General features: G+C 48.0%; 2 protein-coding genes across 4 annotated transcripts in view; one reads left to right on the forward strand and one right to left on the reverse strand.

The window, feature by feature from the left end:
* Nucleotides 1-16,369, forward strand: part of LOC102572201 (gamma-aminobutyric acid receptor subunit gamma-4) — a 166,525-nt gene that overhangs the window by 50,126 nt on the left and 100,030 nt on the right. The gene's annotated exons all lie outside the window — the stretch shown is intronic.
* Nucleotides 5,891-13,380, reverse strand: LOC132252145 (syncytin-2-like). Its single transcript, XM_059732689.1, has 2 exons — nucleotides 12,920-13,380; nucleotides 5,891-7,864 (listed from the first exon to the last, which is right to left on the reverse strand). The coding sequence occupies exon 2, from the start codon at nucleotides 7,538-7,540 to the stop codon at nucleotides 6,332-6,334; it is 1,209 nt and encodes a 402-aa protein (XP_059588672.1). The 5' UTR covers nucleotides 7,541-7,864; nucleotides 12,920-13,380; the 3' UTR covers nucleotides 5,891-6,331.

Here is a 16,369-nt window from a genome sequence, read left to right on the forward strand (position 1 = left end):
TCCCTGTTTCCATTGCCTATACATCTCTTTCTTTGTCCCCAGACTCTCCTGGAGTTCCCTGTTCAGCCAAGGGGGCTTTTTTCCCCCCTTACCTCCCTTCCTATGTAATGAGATAGACTCCTTTTGAGCCCCAAGGATCACTCCCTTGAGATACCTCCAACCCTCCTGGACCCCCATATGCTCTATGTTCTTGAGTTATATTCCCTCACTAACTAGCCTTCTAAGCTTGCTAAAATTGGCCCTTCTGAAGTCCAACACCTTAGCCCCACTAGTTACTTTACCCACCCTTCTCTGGATAGTGAACTCGACCAAGTGATGGTCACTGTCTCCCAGGCTACCATGAACTCTCATGTTCCACACGAGATCATCCCCTGTTGCTAAAACCAGGTCAAGCAAGGCGCTACCCCTGGTGGGACTAGACACCACCTGGGTTAGGTGGAGGTCCTGCACACAGTGTAAGAACCTCCATGAACGGCTTGTTTTGGCTGTCTGCTCCTCCCAGCAGATATCTGGGTAGTTTAGATCTCCCTTGACCACCGCCTCCCTCGCCTGTGTGGCGTCTGCTAGCTGCCGAGAGAATACATTATCTAGCTCTTGATCCTGATGAGGAGGCCTGTAGTAGACCCCCACAACCAAGTCCTTTTCCCCTGGCCCCCCCTGGATCCTGACCCACAATGCCTCAGTGTTCCCCTCCTCCACCCCCGCCTTAATGGTGGAAGACATATACTGCTCCTTCACACAGAGTGCCACCCCCCCCCCACGTTTTTTCCCCACCCTGTCATGCCTATACAACCTATACCCCTCAATGCCTACCGCCCAGTCATGTGCAGAATCCCACCATGTCTCGGTTAGTCCGACTAGGTCATACTGGGTGCTAGCAAGCAAGAGTGCGAGCTCCTCCTGCTTGTTCCCCATACTCCTGGCGTTTGTATAAAGACATTTTAGTTGCCCAAAGGGGGCTCTTGGGGCCCTTGTGCCTTGATGGTGTGTGTTCCCTTTATTACTTACCTGGTGTGGTCTGGTGCCTTGTTTATGGCTTACCGACCCCTTAATACTTACCTGGTGCGATCTGGCATCTTGTTTTTGGTTTACCAACCCTGGGCTCTCTTCGACCACCAGTTCCCCGACCCCCATCGAGCCTAGTTTAAAGCTCTTTGGCGGAGATCAGCCAACCTGCGGGCGAACAGATACTTACCTCTGGGAGACAGATGAAGCTCATCATCTCCCAGGAAGCCTCCTCCCTGGAAGTGCTGGTCATAGCTGTAGAATCCGAAGCTCTCCTGAAGACACCAACTCTGGAGCTGCCGGCTGACTTCCTTAATGCGGGCACCCTGGTGTCTCTGGCTGCTGCCACCCGGAAGGATGGAAGAAAATACAACCTGTGCTCCAGTCTTCTTGAGGCTGTCTCCCAGTTCATGGAAGTCCTTCATGATGCGGTCAGGGCTGGTCCTAGCCGCATCATGGGTTCCCACATGGACGAGGACCATGGGGTAGTAGTCAGAGGGCTTAATGAGAGCAGGAATCACCTCAGTGATGTCCCTGATCTTAGCTCCAGGCATGCAGGACACTTCTCTCACCATAGGATCCGGTCGACAGATCGGCCTCTCCGTTCCTCTCAGGATTGAGTCACCCACCACAATCACTCGGTGTTTCTTCTTCTGCCTGGGCAGTGATCCCCCAGCCTGCCCAGTAGGGGCTACAGGGATCATCATCTCTGCAGGAAAATGCTCCTCCTCTGTCTCCTCCATGGTTGTCAGGGCCCTGTATCTGTTCCCCACATGTAATGGGGAAGCAGACACCGGGCCCCGCTGCCTGGATCCAGAGATGACTGTCCTTCACTCCCCTGCTGCAGACTCCTCGCATGGAGTTTCACCCGTGGGCATCTGGAGCTGTAAGGAATGGAAATACCCATCAATCACAGCCTCATCATCCCTGATCCCCCTTAGCCTGCTCACTGCCTCCTGAAGTTCCCTCACTTGCTCCTCCAAGGCCTGAAGGTGGGCACATGAGGGACAGGCGAGGGGGCTCCCCCCCTCCCCTGATGGCAGGGTCACCGCCAGACCACCCCTGCAGACAGGGGGGCAAGGCTCCGTCTGAGTGGACACCTCAGAGGAACCACAGGTGGGCAGCGCCATCTGAGCTGCAGCTGCCTCCCATGCTCTTACCTTAGCTGCTCTTACCTTAGCTGCTGAGCTTTGAGTCATCATTGCTCTTGCTAGGTGCTCCTTCTTACTTACTCTTACACTTACTCTTTGTGTGCCCGCCTTGCATGAACACCTGCACAAATGTAGGCGTGCTCTGTTCACGCGTGGCTTGGGAGCGCGGCTCCCGGCCCGGCTCAGCAAAGAGGGATCCGGGGGCTTCCCCTCCAGATCCTCTGCAGCTGCGCCGGCTCCTGCCCCACTTACCTTCAGGGGGGTCAGCTGCTGCTGCTGCCCCCGCTGTTGCTTCTCAGCCTCCGCCACCTCAGGTACCTTGCAGGGGGCACATGTGTGCTGAGAGCCTGCACATGTGCCCAGTCAGTCTCCTCTCCCTCCTACTGCACCCAACTGCCTTGTTTGGAGCAAGAGAAAGGCTGCAGCTGTCTCTTCATTCACACAAGTTCATTTAGACTCTGACAAAAACACTTGCCCTTTCCACAGTTTTCTGCTAGGATCAGCCTTCAGATCCTGGACTGAGTATGATATGCAGGCAATATCCCCTAGGTTCCTGGCTGGGCTTTGGAAATGATCGAAGGAGATTGGTCCCACCATATATTTCATGCAGAGCTCACTATATGCTGGAAAATGACTGATTTTCCTAAATAAGTGCTAGGTAAATACCCAAACAGTATAGAAAAGGGGACAGATTCTCAAATGGAATAAAGGCAACCAGGAATAGCTGGGGTCATCTAGACCCAGCACTCTTTCCTGCCTATGCAGGGGGTCGGACTCGATGATCTATTGAGGTCCCTTCCGACCCTAACATCTATGAATCTATGAAAGTGGAATTTACTGATTTACACTAGCTGAGGACCTGGCCTGTGATCCACAGAGCTGATCAGGATATGGACCTATTGCTTCAACATGTGAGGGGATCCATTTGTCTCAGAATTCCAGCTAAAAAATCCCCATCTCCACCAGTGCTCATCTCACAAGTGAGGAAACAAGAGTCACAAGATGCAGCCATGATTTTATGGTTTGCAGTGATTTTCTTTTTTTAAAGAATCAGTATAAGTTTTTATTCTTTTGCTAAATCAAAAGTGAAATCCACAAATGTTCAGAACCTTTGGGAAGACCACTGTGCACTTACTGAAATATTTTGCCCCATAATCCCATCCTAATCTGACCTTCGTTTAGGGCTCTGTACTTCATGTGGGACATTATTTTACATATTAATTAGTACATATGCATAGCTAATGAAAATATCTCTCTTTAGGATGTGTAATTCATTAATAACAAGTTTTTATTGACTTTTATTGGCAAATTAGATTAGCTTTGAAAAAGGAACCGGGAATAAGGAACTGGGAATAGGGAATAGACAACCAGGACTAAGGAACTGGGAATAAGGAACCAACTTCAGCCTCATCTCATTGGTGGGGTCTAGCTTTTACCACTATCCCGTTATATAGTCCTTGTACTTCACAGGCAGTCTCACCATACGTCCACTCTTCATTTGCGTGGTGTCATCAGGTTCCTCTGTGGGTACTGGTGGATTCTCTGGAATGTGATGGAAGTCTTGCTCCTGGTGGTTTGGTTCTTCTTCTGAAGTTTGTTCTGCTGCCATCTCTTGAGGTACATCGATATGTTCTGCTGGTACTGATAGGTAATCCTTTCTTAAGTGTCTTCTGTTACTCCTGTAGACATTACTGCTGGGGGGATTTACTAAGTAGGAGTACCGTTTTTCTTCCCTTTTTGCCGTGACAGACGCTAGTGTCCAACCTGTACTTGTTTGCGTCTTTGCAAATTGCACAAGGCGTGCAATTTGCAATCCATTGCTCAATGTGGGCATTCATTTTAGGCCAATGTATGATTTGTCGAGCTCGCACTTTTGATCTTTGTATGCCTAAATGGGGCGAGTGAAGCAATGTCAACATGTTGGTTCATGCACTACTTAGAATGATTATTTTTGGCCCAATCATAAGCAAATCATCCTGAATCCAGATTTGGTCTCTGAGAGGCCAGTAGGACTTTAGCTCAGGTTTGACTTGTTTTTGCCTGCTTGGCCATCCATTAAGGTGCTGTGCTCTCAGGGCTTGTAGTTCCTTGTCAGACTTCGTGTGCTCCTGTAACTGCTGGAGTAACTGATCACTGAGTGGCTCCATTTCCATCAGACTATGAATCACCTTTTCTGAGTGGAAAAGATCAGGTTCAGGAGGAGGAGTGAGCATTGTGGTTCTAGAAAACATGTCCGCCACTAACATATCTTTGCCTTTGGTATAGTGAAGAGGAAATTGGCCCAAACCTTCAAAAACATCCAGGTGTAATTTAAGAAGGTCTGCCTTGGTTGCAGGTGCTGTCAGAGCCTACCAAGTATTAGTGGGTCACTATTGTCTGTTACATAAAAAATGAAATCAGATTCATTAGCACCAGATTTGCAGTGTACAATGACTGCACCTTGTGGTTTCATGCATGCACTGCCAAATGCAACCAATGTAACATGAGTTGGAGTCTTGTGTACTTTGCCTTGCAGGGCCTTTGCTATATCTGATGGGATAGTGTTTGTTTCTGCTCCAGGATCTAACTTAAAAGCAACTGACAAGCCAGCAATCATGACTGTGCTATACCAGGCCTTCTGGTAATCAAAGGTCTGTGAGTGTGGCTTTGCAGACATTGTGCCCATATATCGGGTACTGACTCCTTTTGCAGACTTTGGAGCCTCTCCCTTTGATTTGCACATTTTTGCAAAGTGGTTCACTCCTGAGCATTTGTAACAAGTTTCTCCAAAAGCTGGGCAGGACGGAGGCTTCTGTGTGCTTCCACACCTTTTGCAAGCTCTGCCTTTGTTAGCTTGATTGCCGTCCTGTGGAACAAACTTTACTGATGGCTTGCAAAGTGCTCTGGCAGCTTTGCTTTTGCTCAACCATATGCAAGGTTGTTTCTGCAGACATAACTCAGGCCTGAGCACTTGTGAGAGCCTTTGCTCTCACAGCCTGTACTGGGGTGAGGGAGGGATTTTCCAGAAGCCTTTCTTTAAGTTTGCAGTCAGTTATGCTGAAGCCAGTTTTGTCCCTCAACACATCCTCACCAAGTCCAAATTCACAATGCTGTGCTCTGCTTCCGAGCTCTGTAACAAAATCATCTATGCCTACAGCCTCACTGTATCTAAGTTGCCAGAACTGATACCTTCAAAGACAGGGTTTTTTCTGGGTTCGCAGTAGTTCTTGAATGCTGCAAGCATCTCTGTAAGGGTTTTGTTATTAAGGTCTGCAAATACCCCTTGCATGTTGTTATAAATTTCTAGGGCTTTATGACTGCAAGGTATAATCAAAGCTTCTGTTCCCATCTCCTCCAATTCTCCCCAGGATTTTCAGTAAAGGATAATGCTGGTGGAGGTTTGACATGCTCCATTTTTTTCTCTTTGAATGAAAATTATAACCCCCTTAATCAGGCTGCTGGTGTCTCCACCGAGAGAGAGGTCACTTCTGACACCATATAATGATTACTCTATGCCATTGGGTTCCAGGGATGGGGCACTCACTAAAACCTATGCCTTCGGGGTTCTGTCCTTGAGTCATCATTCAGCAGAGACCCGTGGGGTGATAAACTGCTTTATCTTTATTAGGAACAGGATTGAGCAACTCACACACTCACAGCTTGCAGGGAGAACTACAACTACCCAGCACTGTTGTCCCCAAAGGACAGTGTGAGTTCGTGCCTGGTGCGCTTTTGCCAATAAACACACAGGGGTGGAGGATCCAACTTAATCTTTATTGTTTCAAGTCTGCGCAGAGAGGGGTGCTTGGCGATCGTTTGCAAAGCAAGCACCACCCCCTTTGGCTTGCTTCAGCCTTATATAGCTTTCTCCCACTTAACACGCTGTACCGTTACTATTGGCTGCCTTCTCTTAGCCCATGCTCATATTACCTTAGCCACAGAACATGTCTGTACTTGTCTGGGCTTGCCTACGTGGCATTTCTTTCCCAGCGGGCAAGCATTCCTTAACATACATATACCACACCCCTCCCAGCACCAGCAAGCTGCCTTAAGTATTCAGTTAGATATAATTTGCAAAAGCTGGATATACCATAAAAAAGACTACATCAAATCCCCCCTTCGAGGCTATGACCCTATGAAATGGGACCATAGTCCTCGACCATTCCTTTTAGCCTCAAAAACCGTTTTGCATCTTCTCAATTCTTCTGGATTGGATCCATGACCGAAGGTTTCATGAACATCACTCGGTTGACAGGGGTAGGTATCAACTTCTTGAGTGAGTCACAGCACATAGGTACACATTGCTCTCCACAACAAATCATTAGGAAAATACATATACCTGCTACAATTAAAAGGAACATCTGCTTTAGCCATGAAAAATTAGGAAGCCAAGAAGTAAGCCATGAAAAATCAAATCTATCATCTTGCTTAATTTGTAACAGAATATCCTGCAACTTCTGTACCTTTGACTCTATTAGCTCGGAATTATCTGTCAAATTGAAACAACACATCCCATCGAACTCTTCACACCCATGGTTATGTCTCAGTAACAGGTAGTCTATGGCTGCCCTATTCTGCAGCATAGCCCCCCGCAGTTCTTTCATCTTGGTGCTGAGGGCAGCTAGGGCCTGTGAGGTCGTGTTTAGGCTCTTCGCTAAGGCACAGGCCACTTTGCTTATCTGACCATGGTTGTCTACCGCCAGGGCTGGTAAACCTACTATAGAGACTGCTAAAGACACTGCCTTGGCCTTACTGAGGAGGTTTATGTTACTATCACAGGACTCGTCTAGCTGGCTAGAACTTCTTCGGTGGCGCCTGTAGGAAGTTTTAGACATCTTTGGTAACCAGACAGTTAACCTGCCAAGAGTACAGGGTCCCCCTGTTGCATTAGCTGGGATGTACGAATAAGCGGTTTTCCCACAAAGGAGGAACCATCCTGAGGCTAGTATGACATTACCAGTACAATAAGACACGTTGGTTTTGTTTGAACAATTGAAAGTCCTTTCCTCTCGGGTTAGGTTTTCACAAACTTTGGTACAATTTACAAATTGAGCACAACTGGTGTTACTAGGTGAGGTCACGGTTAGCAAATCTATCGAAAAGGTACTAACGTTTCTCTTCTGAGTATTGGGTCCCCACTCATAGGCCGTATTCCAGAGATTAAACCCTGAAAGGTCGAAGTTTTTTAGCCAAGTCTGACTTTGGAGCATTTCTAATGGAGTAGGTATGAGGCATGAGGTAAACACTTCTTGAACTGACGTTCCACCAGCCAAACAGAAATGAGTTGTGTTCACCACCTCTTTTACCAAGTAAATCCACACATTTTGGTTTTTCTCAAATTTTCGATGTAACAATCCCTCCGACCCTAGAAACCCTAGACTTAGGTAAAGAACTACTTTCCACATGGCTGAAGTTTAAACAAGAATCTAAGTCCTTCCACAGGCTCTGCTATCCAACGATGTCCGTTTGTGTCGGCTTCTGGTGCGACACTCTCAGCAACTGCTCCCTCGGAAGAAACTTCCGGTGCGGCCTTTACCCTGGTATAGTGGATCCACGGCTTTATTCCTTGGACCTTCACTGCCGTATGAGTGGTGAGGACGACGGGATACGGTCCCTTCCACTTGGGTTGAAGAGGCTCGTCTTTCCACGTTCGGACCAAAACCTCGTCTCCAATTTGGAACTTGTAGACTGGAGTATCTAAAGGCAGTGGAAGTCACTCTTGGACATACCTGTGGAGAGAAGACAACACAGCAGACAAAGAGTGCGAATAATTTTTTACCCAGCTTTCTCCTTTAACGTGCATCTGGCTCCCATGCGTCACCACTGGATTCTTAGGATATGGCTTACCATACATTAATTCAAAGGGACTAACCCCCAATTTTGCTCTAGGGGCTATACGCACTCTAAGTAAGGCAAGGGGTAAAGCTTCGGGCCATTTTAACTGAATCTCCTGGCAGAGTTTAGCCAATTGCCTCTTTAATGTCTGATTCATCCTTTCTACCTGTCCACTAGACTGTGGCCTCCAAGCTGTGTGAAGGTCCCATTGTATTCCCAGAGCTTGGGAAACTCCTTGGGTTATTTCTGACACAAAGTGCGGCCCTCAGTCCGAGGCCAGTCCTTCCGGAATTCCAAATCGTGGAATTATCTCCTTTAGTATTACTCGAACTACTTCCCTCGCCTGAGCGGTTCAACACGGGAAAGCCTCGGTCCATCCCGTCAAAGTATCTATAAGTACCAATAGGTACTTGCAGTGTCCTTTCCTAGGAACTTCAGAGAAATCTATTTGCCAGCACTTGCCGGCTAGCAGTCCTTGTCTCCCTGTCCCCAGTGGAGGTTTGGGGGAAATCTTAGGGTTGTTGGCACAACAGACAGAACATCTTCGCACTATCTGCTCTGCCATCTTCCTCATTCTGGGTCCCACTACGATTCTTCGGAGACCTTGGGTCATGGCGTCGGTACCCAAGTGAGTGCTCTGGTGATATTCTTGAAGCACTTTACCGAGAATCAATCTCGGCACCAAGACCTGCCCTTCGGGCAAAACCCACCACCCATCTCGTTGTTCCTTGCTTCCCAACTTCTCTGCAAGTTGATTTTCTTTTTCAGTGTACTTCGGGGGTCCTTCCAGTAGTACCACTTGAGGCACCAATGCCAGTATTGGAGTCTTTTGGACTGGTTCTCTAGCGGCTCCTTTTGCTGCAGCATCGGCCCACCGATTTCCTCTTATGACCTCACTGTCTCCCTTCTGGTGGGCCTTACAGTGTACCACAGCTACTTCAACTGGTTCCATCACAGCCTCGAGTAGCCTCAAAATTTCCGTCCCGTACTTCACTGGGCTTTTATTCGCCGTCAAGAGTCCTCTCTCTTTCCATATAGCTCCATGTGCGTGTAAAACTCCAAAAGCATTCTTTGAGTCTGTGTAGATCATGGCCTTCTTTCCCTTTGCCAGGTGAAGAGCTCGGGTCAATGCAATAAGCTCAGCTTTTTGCGCAGACGTATTTGGAGGCAAGGCTCCCGCTTCAACGGTGTCCCATGATGTGACCACGGCGTATCCTGCTCTTCGGATCCCATTTTCCATAAAGCTGCTTCCATCCGTATATAATTCGAGGTCCGCGTTAAGCAAGGGGGTGTCTTTAAGGTCTGGCCTACTAGCATACACACTCTGAATGGTCTCAATGCAGTCGTGCCGTAATTCTTCGTCCTGTTCCACAGGCAATAATGTAGCCGGGTTGAGGGTACTGGAAATCTGCAGATTAATGTCGCCCTGGTCCAGGAGAGCCACCTGATATTTTGCCATTCGGCCTGAGGACAGCCAAGTCCCCCCTTTCGCATTCACCACTGCCAATACGGAATGCGGAGTATACACTGTCATTGGTTGTCCTAAGGTGAGTTTTTTTGCTTCTTCCACCAACATAGCTGTGGCCGCCACTGCTCACAAACAAGCTGGCCAACCTAGGCTAGTAGGGTCCAATTGCTTGGAGAAATAAGCCACCGGTCTCTTCCAGCTACCTAAGTGTTGGGTCAGCACTCCCGACGCGACCCCTTGATGTTCATGAACATAAAGTTGAAATGGTTTACTGAGGTCGGGCAGGCCCAGGGCCAGCGCCGTCATGAGGGCCCGCTTGATGGTGTCGAAGCTCTTTCGGCATTCTGCTGTCCACTGCAGTTCTCCCTCGCGGCCAGTGGTAGCCTCATAAAGAACCTTGGCTATTAGTCCAAAGTTGGGGATCCAGATTCGGCAGAATCCTGCCATTCCCAAGAAGCCTCTTAACTGTCTCTTAGTCCGTGGAACCGCCATTCAGGAGATAGCCTCTTTTCTGTCAGGGACCAGTGCTCTCTGGCCTTGCGAGATATCAAATCCCAGGTACCGTACCTTCTCCTGCTCTATCTGGGCCTTCTTCCGGGATACTCGGTACCCCACTTGTCCCAGGAAGTTCAGCAAGCTCACGGTCAATTGATGGCACTCTTGTTTGGTGGCAGCTGCGATTAACAAGTCATCGACGTACTGTAACAAGGTCCCCGATGGTCCCTTGTCCCACTTCTGGAGGTCAGTACTTAAGGCTGTACTAAAGATGGTGGGGCTGTTTTTGAAACCTTGTGGTAAGACAGTCCAGCACAATTGTGTTTTTCTCCCAGTATTCGGGTCTTCCCACTCAAATGCGAAGATTTTCTGTCTGTTCTCTTCAAGTGGGATACAGAAAAAGGCATCTTTCAGATCCAGGACTGTGAACCATCTATCTGTTGCAGACAACGTAGCTAGCAAGGTATAAGGATTCAGTACCACAGGGTGAAGGGTCACCGTTGCCTTATTTACAGCCCTCAGGTCCTGCACAAAATGGTACTCGTTACTGTGGGGCTTCTGAACAGGCAAAATGGGGGTATTAAAGGACGATTGGCAGTCCCGGAGCAAGCCATGTTCGAGGAATCGCTTTATAAGCTGTTCCAAACCTTTCCAAGCTTCCAATTTTAGTCGATACTGTGGTACCCTGGGTGGATTAACCCCGGATTTCAAGTCAACTCTGACGGGGGTGGCCAGCTTTGCTCTCCCTGGCTTTTCTCCCGCCCATACCCAGGGTACTACAGCGTCTTCTAATTCAGGGGGAATTTTCCCTTCCTCCCCTATCTCTCGCAGAAGACACATTTGAGTTTTCCAGGTCTCTTCTGTTGGTATTTTCATGATAATCTTTTCATCTGAAAAGGTTAGTTGAGCCTGCAGCTTGCACAGCAAGTCCCTTCCAAACAAGGGCAGGGGACACTCGGGCATATACAGGAACTGGTGATATACTTTCTTTCCTCCCAATTTACACTCCATGGGGGGTACAAAAGGACGATGGGTCCGTTGACCTGTTGCTCCCACTATGGGGATCTTGGTTTTTGACAGGGGTCCTTTAAAATTTGTCACAACTGAATGAGTGGCTCCACTGTCCACTAAAAAATCAATGAGTTCTCCCCCCACTTGCATTCTAACCAGGGGCTCATCAGGGGAGACAGGAATCACTTCAATGTTTGCCCCCGGTACCCGTCACTCTTGGTCAGAATCCTGTAGCATCATTACTCTCTCTTCTCCATCACGTTTCTTCTCCCCCCTTTGGGGGCACACATTCTTCCAATGCCCGATCTGTTTGCAGATGGTGCACTGGTCAGCCCCCAATCTGGGGCCTTGTCCACATCCTCCCGGGGCGTAACCGGCGCCTCCCCTCCCTCTACTTCCTCTATTTCCTCTCCCACGTCCTCTTCCCCTCTGGTCTACAATTGCTGCCGCCAATAATGACGCCTGCGCCTTCATTCTTTTGTCTTCCTTTTTCTCTTTAACCTGATCTCTGTTCGAGTATACCCTATTGGCAATCTCAATAACTTGGCTGATACCCATTCCGGCGGCCCCCTCTGCTTTCTGCAACTTTTTCCGGATATCTGGGGCCGACTGTCCTATAAACAGCATATTAAACATCTTGGCATTTTCCGGCAATTCTGGATCCAAATCTGTCCACTGCTTCGCCGCCTCACACAACCTCCCATAGAAGCTAGACGGGTCTTCCTCTAGACCCTGCCGCACCTCATACAATTTAGACAAATTTTTCTGCTTAGGAATGGCCTCCCGAAGGGCTGCCAACACCAGTTCTTGATACAGTTCCAGGCTCTGCAGTTCCCCCTGGGCATTGGGGTCCCAACCCGGATTTATTTTGGGGGAGAGTTCATCTACAACACCATTTGGGTGGCGCTGTTGACCACCGCATGTGCCTTTTCTAAAACCAACCTCTTTTCTTCTGGAGTTAGAAGGGCGGCTAGTAAAGCCTGAATGTCCTGCCAGTTTGGCTGGTGGGTAAGAAAAATGGTGGTAAACAGCTGCACCATTGCCTCGGGGTTCTGGCGGTACGGGCCTGTTGACTGTTTCCAGTTGATCAGGTCAGCCGTGCTGAACGGCATGTGAACAAAAACGGGCCTACCCTCGGGGCCCACTGCCTGACGCAAAGGAGCCTGAATTACTGGTTTGGCCAATCTTAAGCGGTCTGCTATTGGACTGAATGTCTCACTGCCCATAGCCCCTCCTACTGCCAAATTGCTTCTGCCTGCATCTGCTGAACCCGGGGACGGCACCCCAGGGCTACTGGGGGTAGTGGTAAATGACAGGCTAGGTGAGCTGGTCGAGAACCCATGACTAGCAATTGCGGGTGCCGTGGAAGCCCCCTGTGGTGATGCATGGGGCACAGAAGGTAGCAGGGGAGCCGTGGGAGCAACCAGCAGCTGCATATCCTCCTCCGGCTCCTCTGGACCCGCGGCCTCAATTTTTTGCAAAGCCATTACCCCACTCCCCCCAGATATCCCACAGGACCTCTGAGTAGTCCTATCTCCATACAAAGACATATATGCATCCACATAAAGCATTTCATCCCATTTCCCCTGGTGCTGACAAAACAATTGCAATTGCAAAACAGTGTTATAATCTAAAGACCCATTCTCCGGCCAGATCACACCACCCTCGAGTTTGTACTGTGGCCACCATCTATTGCAATATCGAATCATTCTCTTTTTCGTCATTGGGTCACCTCCAAACTTTGACCAATTTTTCAAAATGCATCCCAGGGGACTGCAGGTCGGAATCCTGGACTGGTTATTCCCCATTTATTAAACAATGGATGGCGACCGCTGCTCGGCCTCAGAACCAAACTGATTAAAGGGAGTTCATGGGACTGCCCCCCGATCTTACTCTCCTAGGGCGTCTATGCGGTCGGAACTTTTAAAGCCGCCTCTCTTACCCAACCTATCTGTAAATCAAAAGAGACACTCACCAGTCCGTTAAGACCTCCCTCGTCCCGTCAGATTAAGTTGTTCCTCCGAGCGTTGCGCCGTTGTGCCCCTCCACGGCTCCGTCAAACAACCAGGAGGCAGTCAGACCTCCGAAGAAAAGAGCTGGTGGTGCCTGGTCCTCGCGCCATCCGCAGCCGTTGCCGGAGCTAAGGAGGTGGACTGGGCAAGGCGGTCAATGGGGTCCCATCTGGGTCGCCAAATTGTTGTCCCCAAAGGACAGTGTGAGTTCGTGCCTGGTGCGCTTTTGCCAATAAACACACAGGGGTGGAGGATCCAACTTAATCTTTATTGTTTCAAGTCTGCGCAGAGAGGGGTGCTTGGCGATCGTTTGCAAAGCAAGCACCACCCCCTTTGGCTTGCTTCAGCCTTATATAGCTTTCTCCCACTTAACACTCTGTACCGTTACTATTGGCTGCCTTCTCTTAGCCCATGCTCATATTACCTTAGCCACAAAACATGTCTGTACTTGTCTGGGCTTGCCTACATGGCATTTCTTTCCCAGCGGGCAAGCATTCCTTAACATACATATACCACACCCCTCCCAGCACCAGCAAGCTGCCTTAAGTATTCAGTTAGATATAATTTGCAAAAGCTAGATATACCATAAAAAAGACTACATCATCACCACAAACCACACCTGCAGGGCACCAGGGGGAGAGAAGGGGTCATCCCACTCTGGCCCCTTAAAGGTACATTCCATATACCACGTTACTTCTACACCATCCTCAGTAGCATTGGCAGAAATAGCCTCTCCATACCTCTGAATTTATGATCTAAGCTCTTCTGTCCTCCTCCTTTCACTAGGAATCTTCCACATCAGTCATTTTACCTTCTCTTGCTGCTGCTTTTTAACAGAGGAGCCTCTTTATATCCCCTCTGCCCACCTCTGAGTTATCTCATATCACAGCCCTGTCCTAGTTGCATTCTCTCTCCCTGCTTTTCTATACGGAAAGAAAAGGGCATGCATCTTTCAGCCTAGATTGTGCCTATTGCAAAGCAAGGAAAAGAGCAAATAAACAAAGTGGAAATGGCTCACTGAGAGTAAGTATAGTGTGTGGTACACATTCTGTGCCACTTTGTATGTGAGCTGAAATCCATCTGCCATGGTAACAGGCTGGACCCTCATATATGCTTTAAGGTATTGTATGTGGGAAATGACATGGAAATATCTTTCAGTCATAGAGCTACTTATAGTACCTTTATTGAATGTATCAAGACCCCCTCTTTTTTCTGGTCCACATAGATAAGAATCTACTACTGCTACTACAAATGGAGCTACTCCTCTAACTCCTGTAGTAGAGTTTTGTACTTCTGGTGGGGCAGATTACAAGTTCAGTGTCTCTAATACCTTACAGTGGGGATGTTTCCATACCAGTGAAGGTGCAGGCCTCAGTATAGCCAGCCACATTTGAATACTGGGCACATCATGTTTTCCAGAGAACATCCTCTTGTAACAGTTAACTACCCACTGCATCCATCAGCCAGGTGGCATTGGTAGGAGCTTTAATTTGATCTCATGTAGAAGTAGCTCTGACTCAACCTTCAAATGATAAATCACATCTGGGTACAAAACTTATTTTGTTCCTTTCAAAATGAAAAGGTGATTTCAGACACCCTGCTTTGGGTGTGAATGTAGCTTCCCTGCCATCAATCATTCTGTGTGAACACCATTATTATTCAAGAGCTGGATGAAAGCAGACAAGTTGGAAAAATGCAAACATGCTGTACAGTATCTGGTATAGACTGAGCTATCTACCTACCTATCCATGTGTGTATTCATTATTGTTTCATGTTTAGAGAATGGTTTGTGATCAAAAGACATTTTCCTATAGCAATAACATTCTTCCTGAAATTTCACATGCTCCATGTCATACCCAGGATACATTTTCCTACAAAACTTGGTAAAAATCAAAACATGCTAAAGCGAGAATGATTTAGCATCTGATTCCCCCCCCACTACAATTTACCTGGTAGAGTTGTTTTTCCACATGCAAAAGTGAGTGCAAAGGTCAGACTGGGATGGTGTGGTTGAACTCACTTAGTCCTGGAGTCATGCAGGAGTCTATTCCTAGCTCCAGCACTGATCTACCATGTAACCTTGGGAAAATTACTTTACTTCCTCTTTGTGCCTTTATTTCCTTTTTAATGCTGTTGTTTGTCTTGTCTGTTTATATATGGGCACTGACAGATGTGCAGGCCCTCTCTCTAACTCACGGCATTTTACATGAGTCAAGCCTGCCTGCAGGAGCCAAAGAAGCCTGCCAGAAGCCGAGAAGCTGCCCCTCTGCCCCAGCCTCATGCTCCCCTCACAACTCTGGGGCTGTCAGCGGGGGAAAGGAGCTTCCAGCTCCAAGGTTTGCCCAGCTTGAGCTGGAGGAGCACCTTCATCTGGTACCTCATTTAATAAGAGTTAATTCATTGCATGATTTGACCACTTTAAAAGTGCTCTGCAGCCGCGCACATGTGTCACAAAAAACGTAACTGCTGTCTGTGCCGTATATATATTATGCGTGAACTCATCATGGCAGGGACTCTTGCTGCCTCTTGCTGTGTATTGGTTTAACTACCACTTCTTGGCCAGCACTCAGGAAAATAAAGGGCAAAGAGCAAAAACGCCTTGGGTTGAAGAGCCACAGCTCTGTAGGTAAGGGTTGTAGCAACTCATCCTCTCAGACTGGGCATAGAAGGGCACTCATAACATGCTTGCACTGGGGAGTTACATCTGCACAGTACTTAGAACAGTGAGGTTCTGTTCCAGGTGGAAACTTTTAAGTGCTACTGTAATAGGAAGAGTGATGACAGCCCTTATGTTCACTTTGTACAGGTAAGAACAATGACAATAAAAAGGCAGGTAATGGAAAATCAGACTTATGGTGTGTTCCGAAAATCTGTGCCTATACATGTGCTCCAACACGTTCTAATTAGAACACTAGCATAGCTGCACCATCACAAGTACATATCCCCACAGGTTTAAAAATAGCCGCTGGGTGCTTTACCTAAAGCTTGGCAAATGAGCTTTAGTTAAAGCATCCTGTGACCATTTTTAAATGTGTGGAGGCTTAATACATGTGACACGTGTTAATTGGAGCATCTCTCCAGGAACTGCTCTAATTAAAACACCCCCACCCCCAAGCATGTGTATAGGCACCTTGTTTCCAAAACAGCTTAGCCCATAAACCACTGAGACTCTAGTCTCAAGTGTATGGGCGTAGTACACCAATGGGTTCCTTGCTTATGCATTCCCAGATATTGTCTCTTAATTTCTTCGCAGTGGGTGTTGCCAGTACACTGAGCTTGGTGTGATTGCTACTCTGATTTAAAATATAGAGACACTGGTGCTTCCCTGTGATATACTGTGTGAAAGCAGGAGCATAAAAAGATAGGTGATTGCTAATTCCCTTTGTACAAGAGGCTGCTACCAGAGGGCACAA

The sequence above is a fragment of the Alligator mississippiensis genome, chromosome 8 (assembly GCF_030867095.1).
Source record: "Alligator mississippiensis isolate rAllMis1 chromosome 8, rAllMis1, whole genome shotgun sequence".
Classification (NCBI taxonomy): domain Eukaryota; kingdom Metazoa; phylum Chordata; order Crocodylia; family Alligatoridae; genus Alligator; species Alligator mississippiensis.

Bases quoted from the DNA above. Each gene is read 5' to 3' on its own strand.
- LOC132252145 (XM_059732689.1), bottom strand. From the start codon at position 7,540: ATGTGGAAAGTAGTTCTTTACCTAAGTCTAGGGTTTCTAGGGTCGGAG.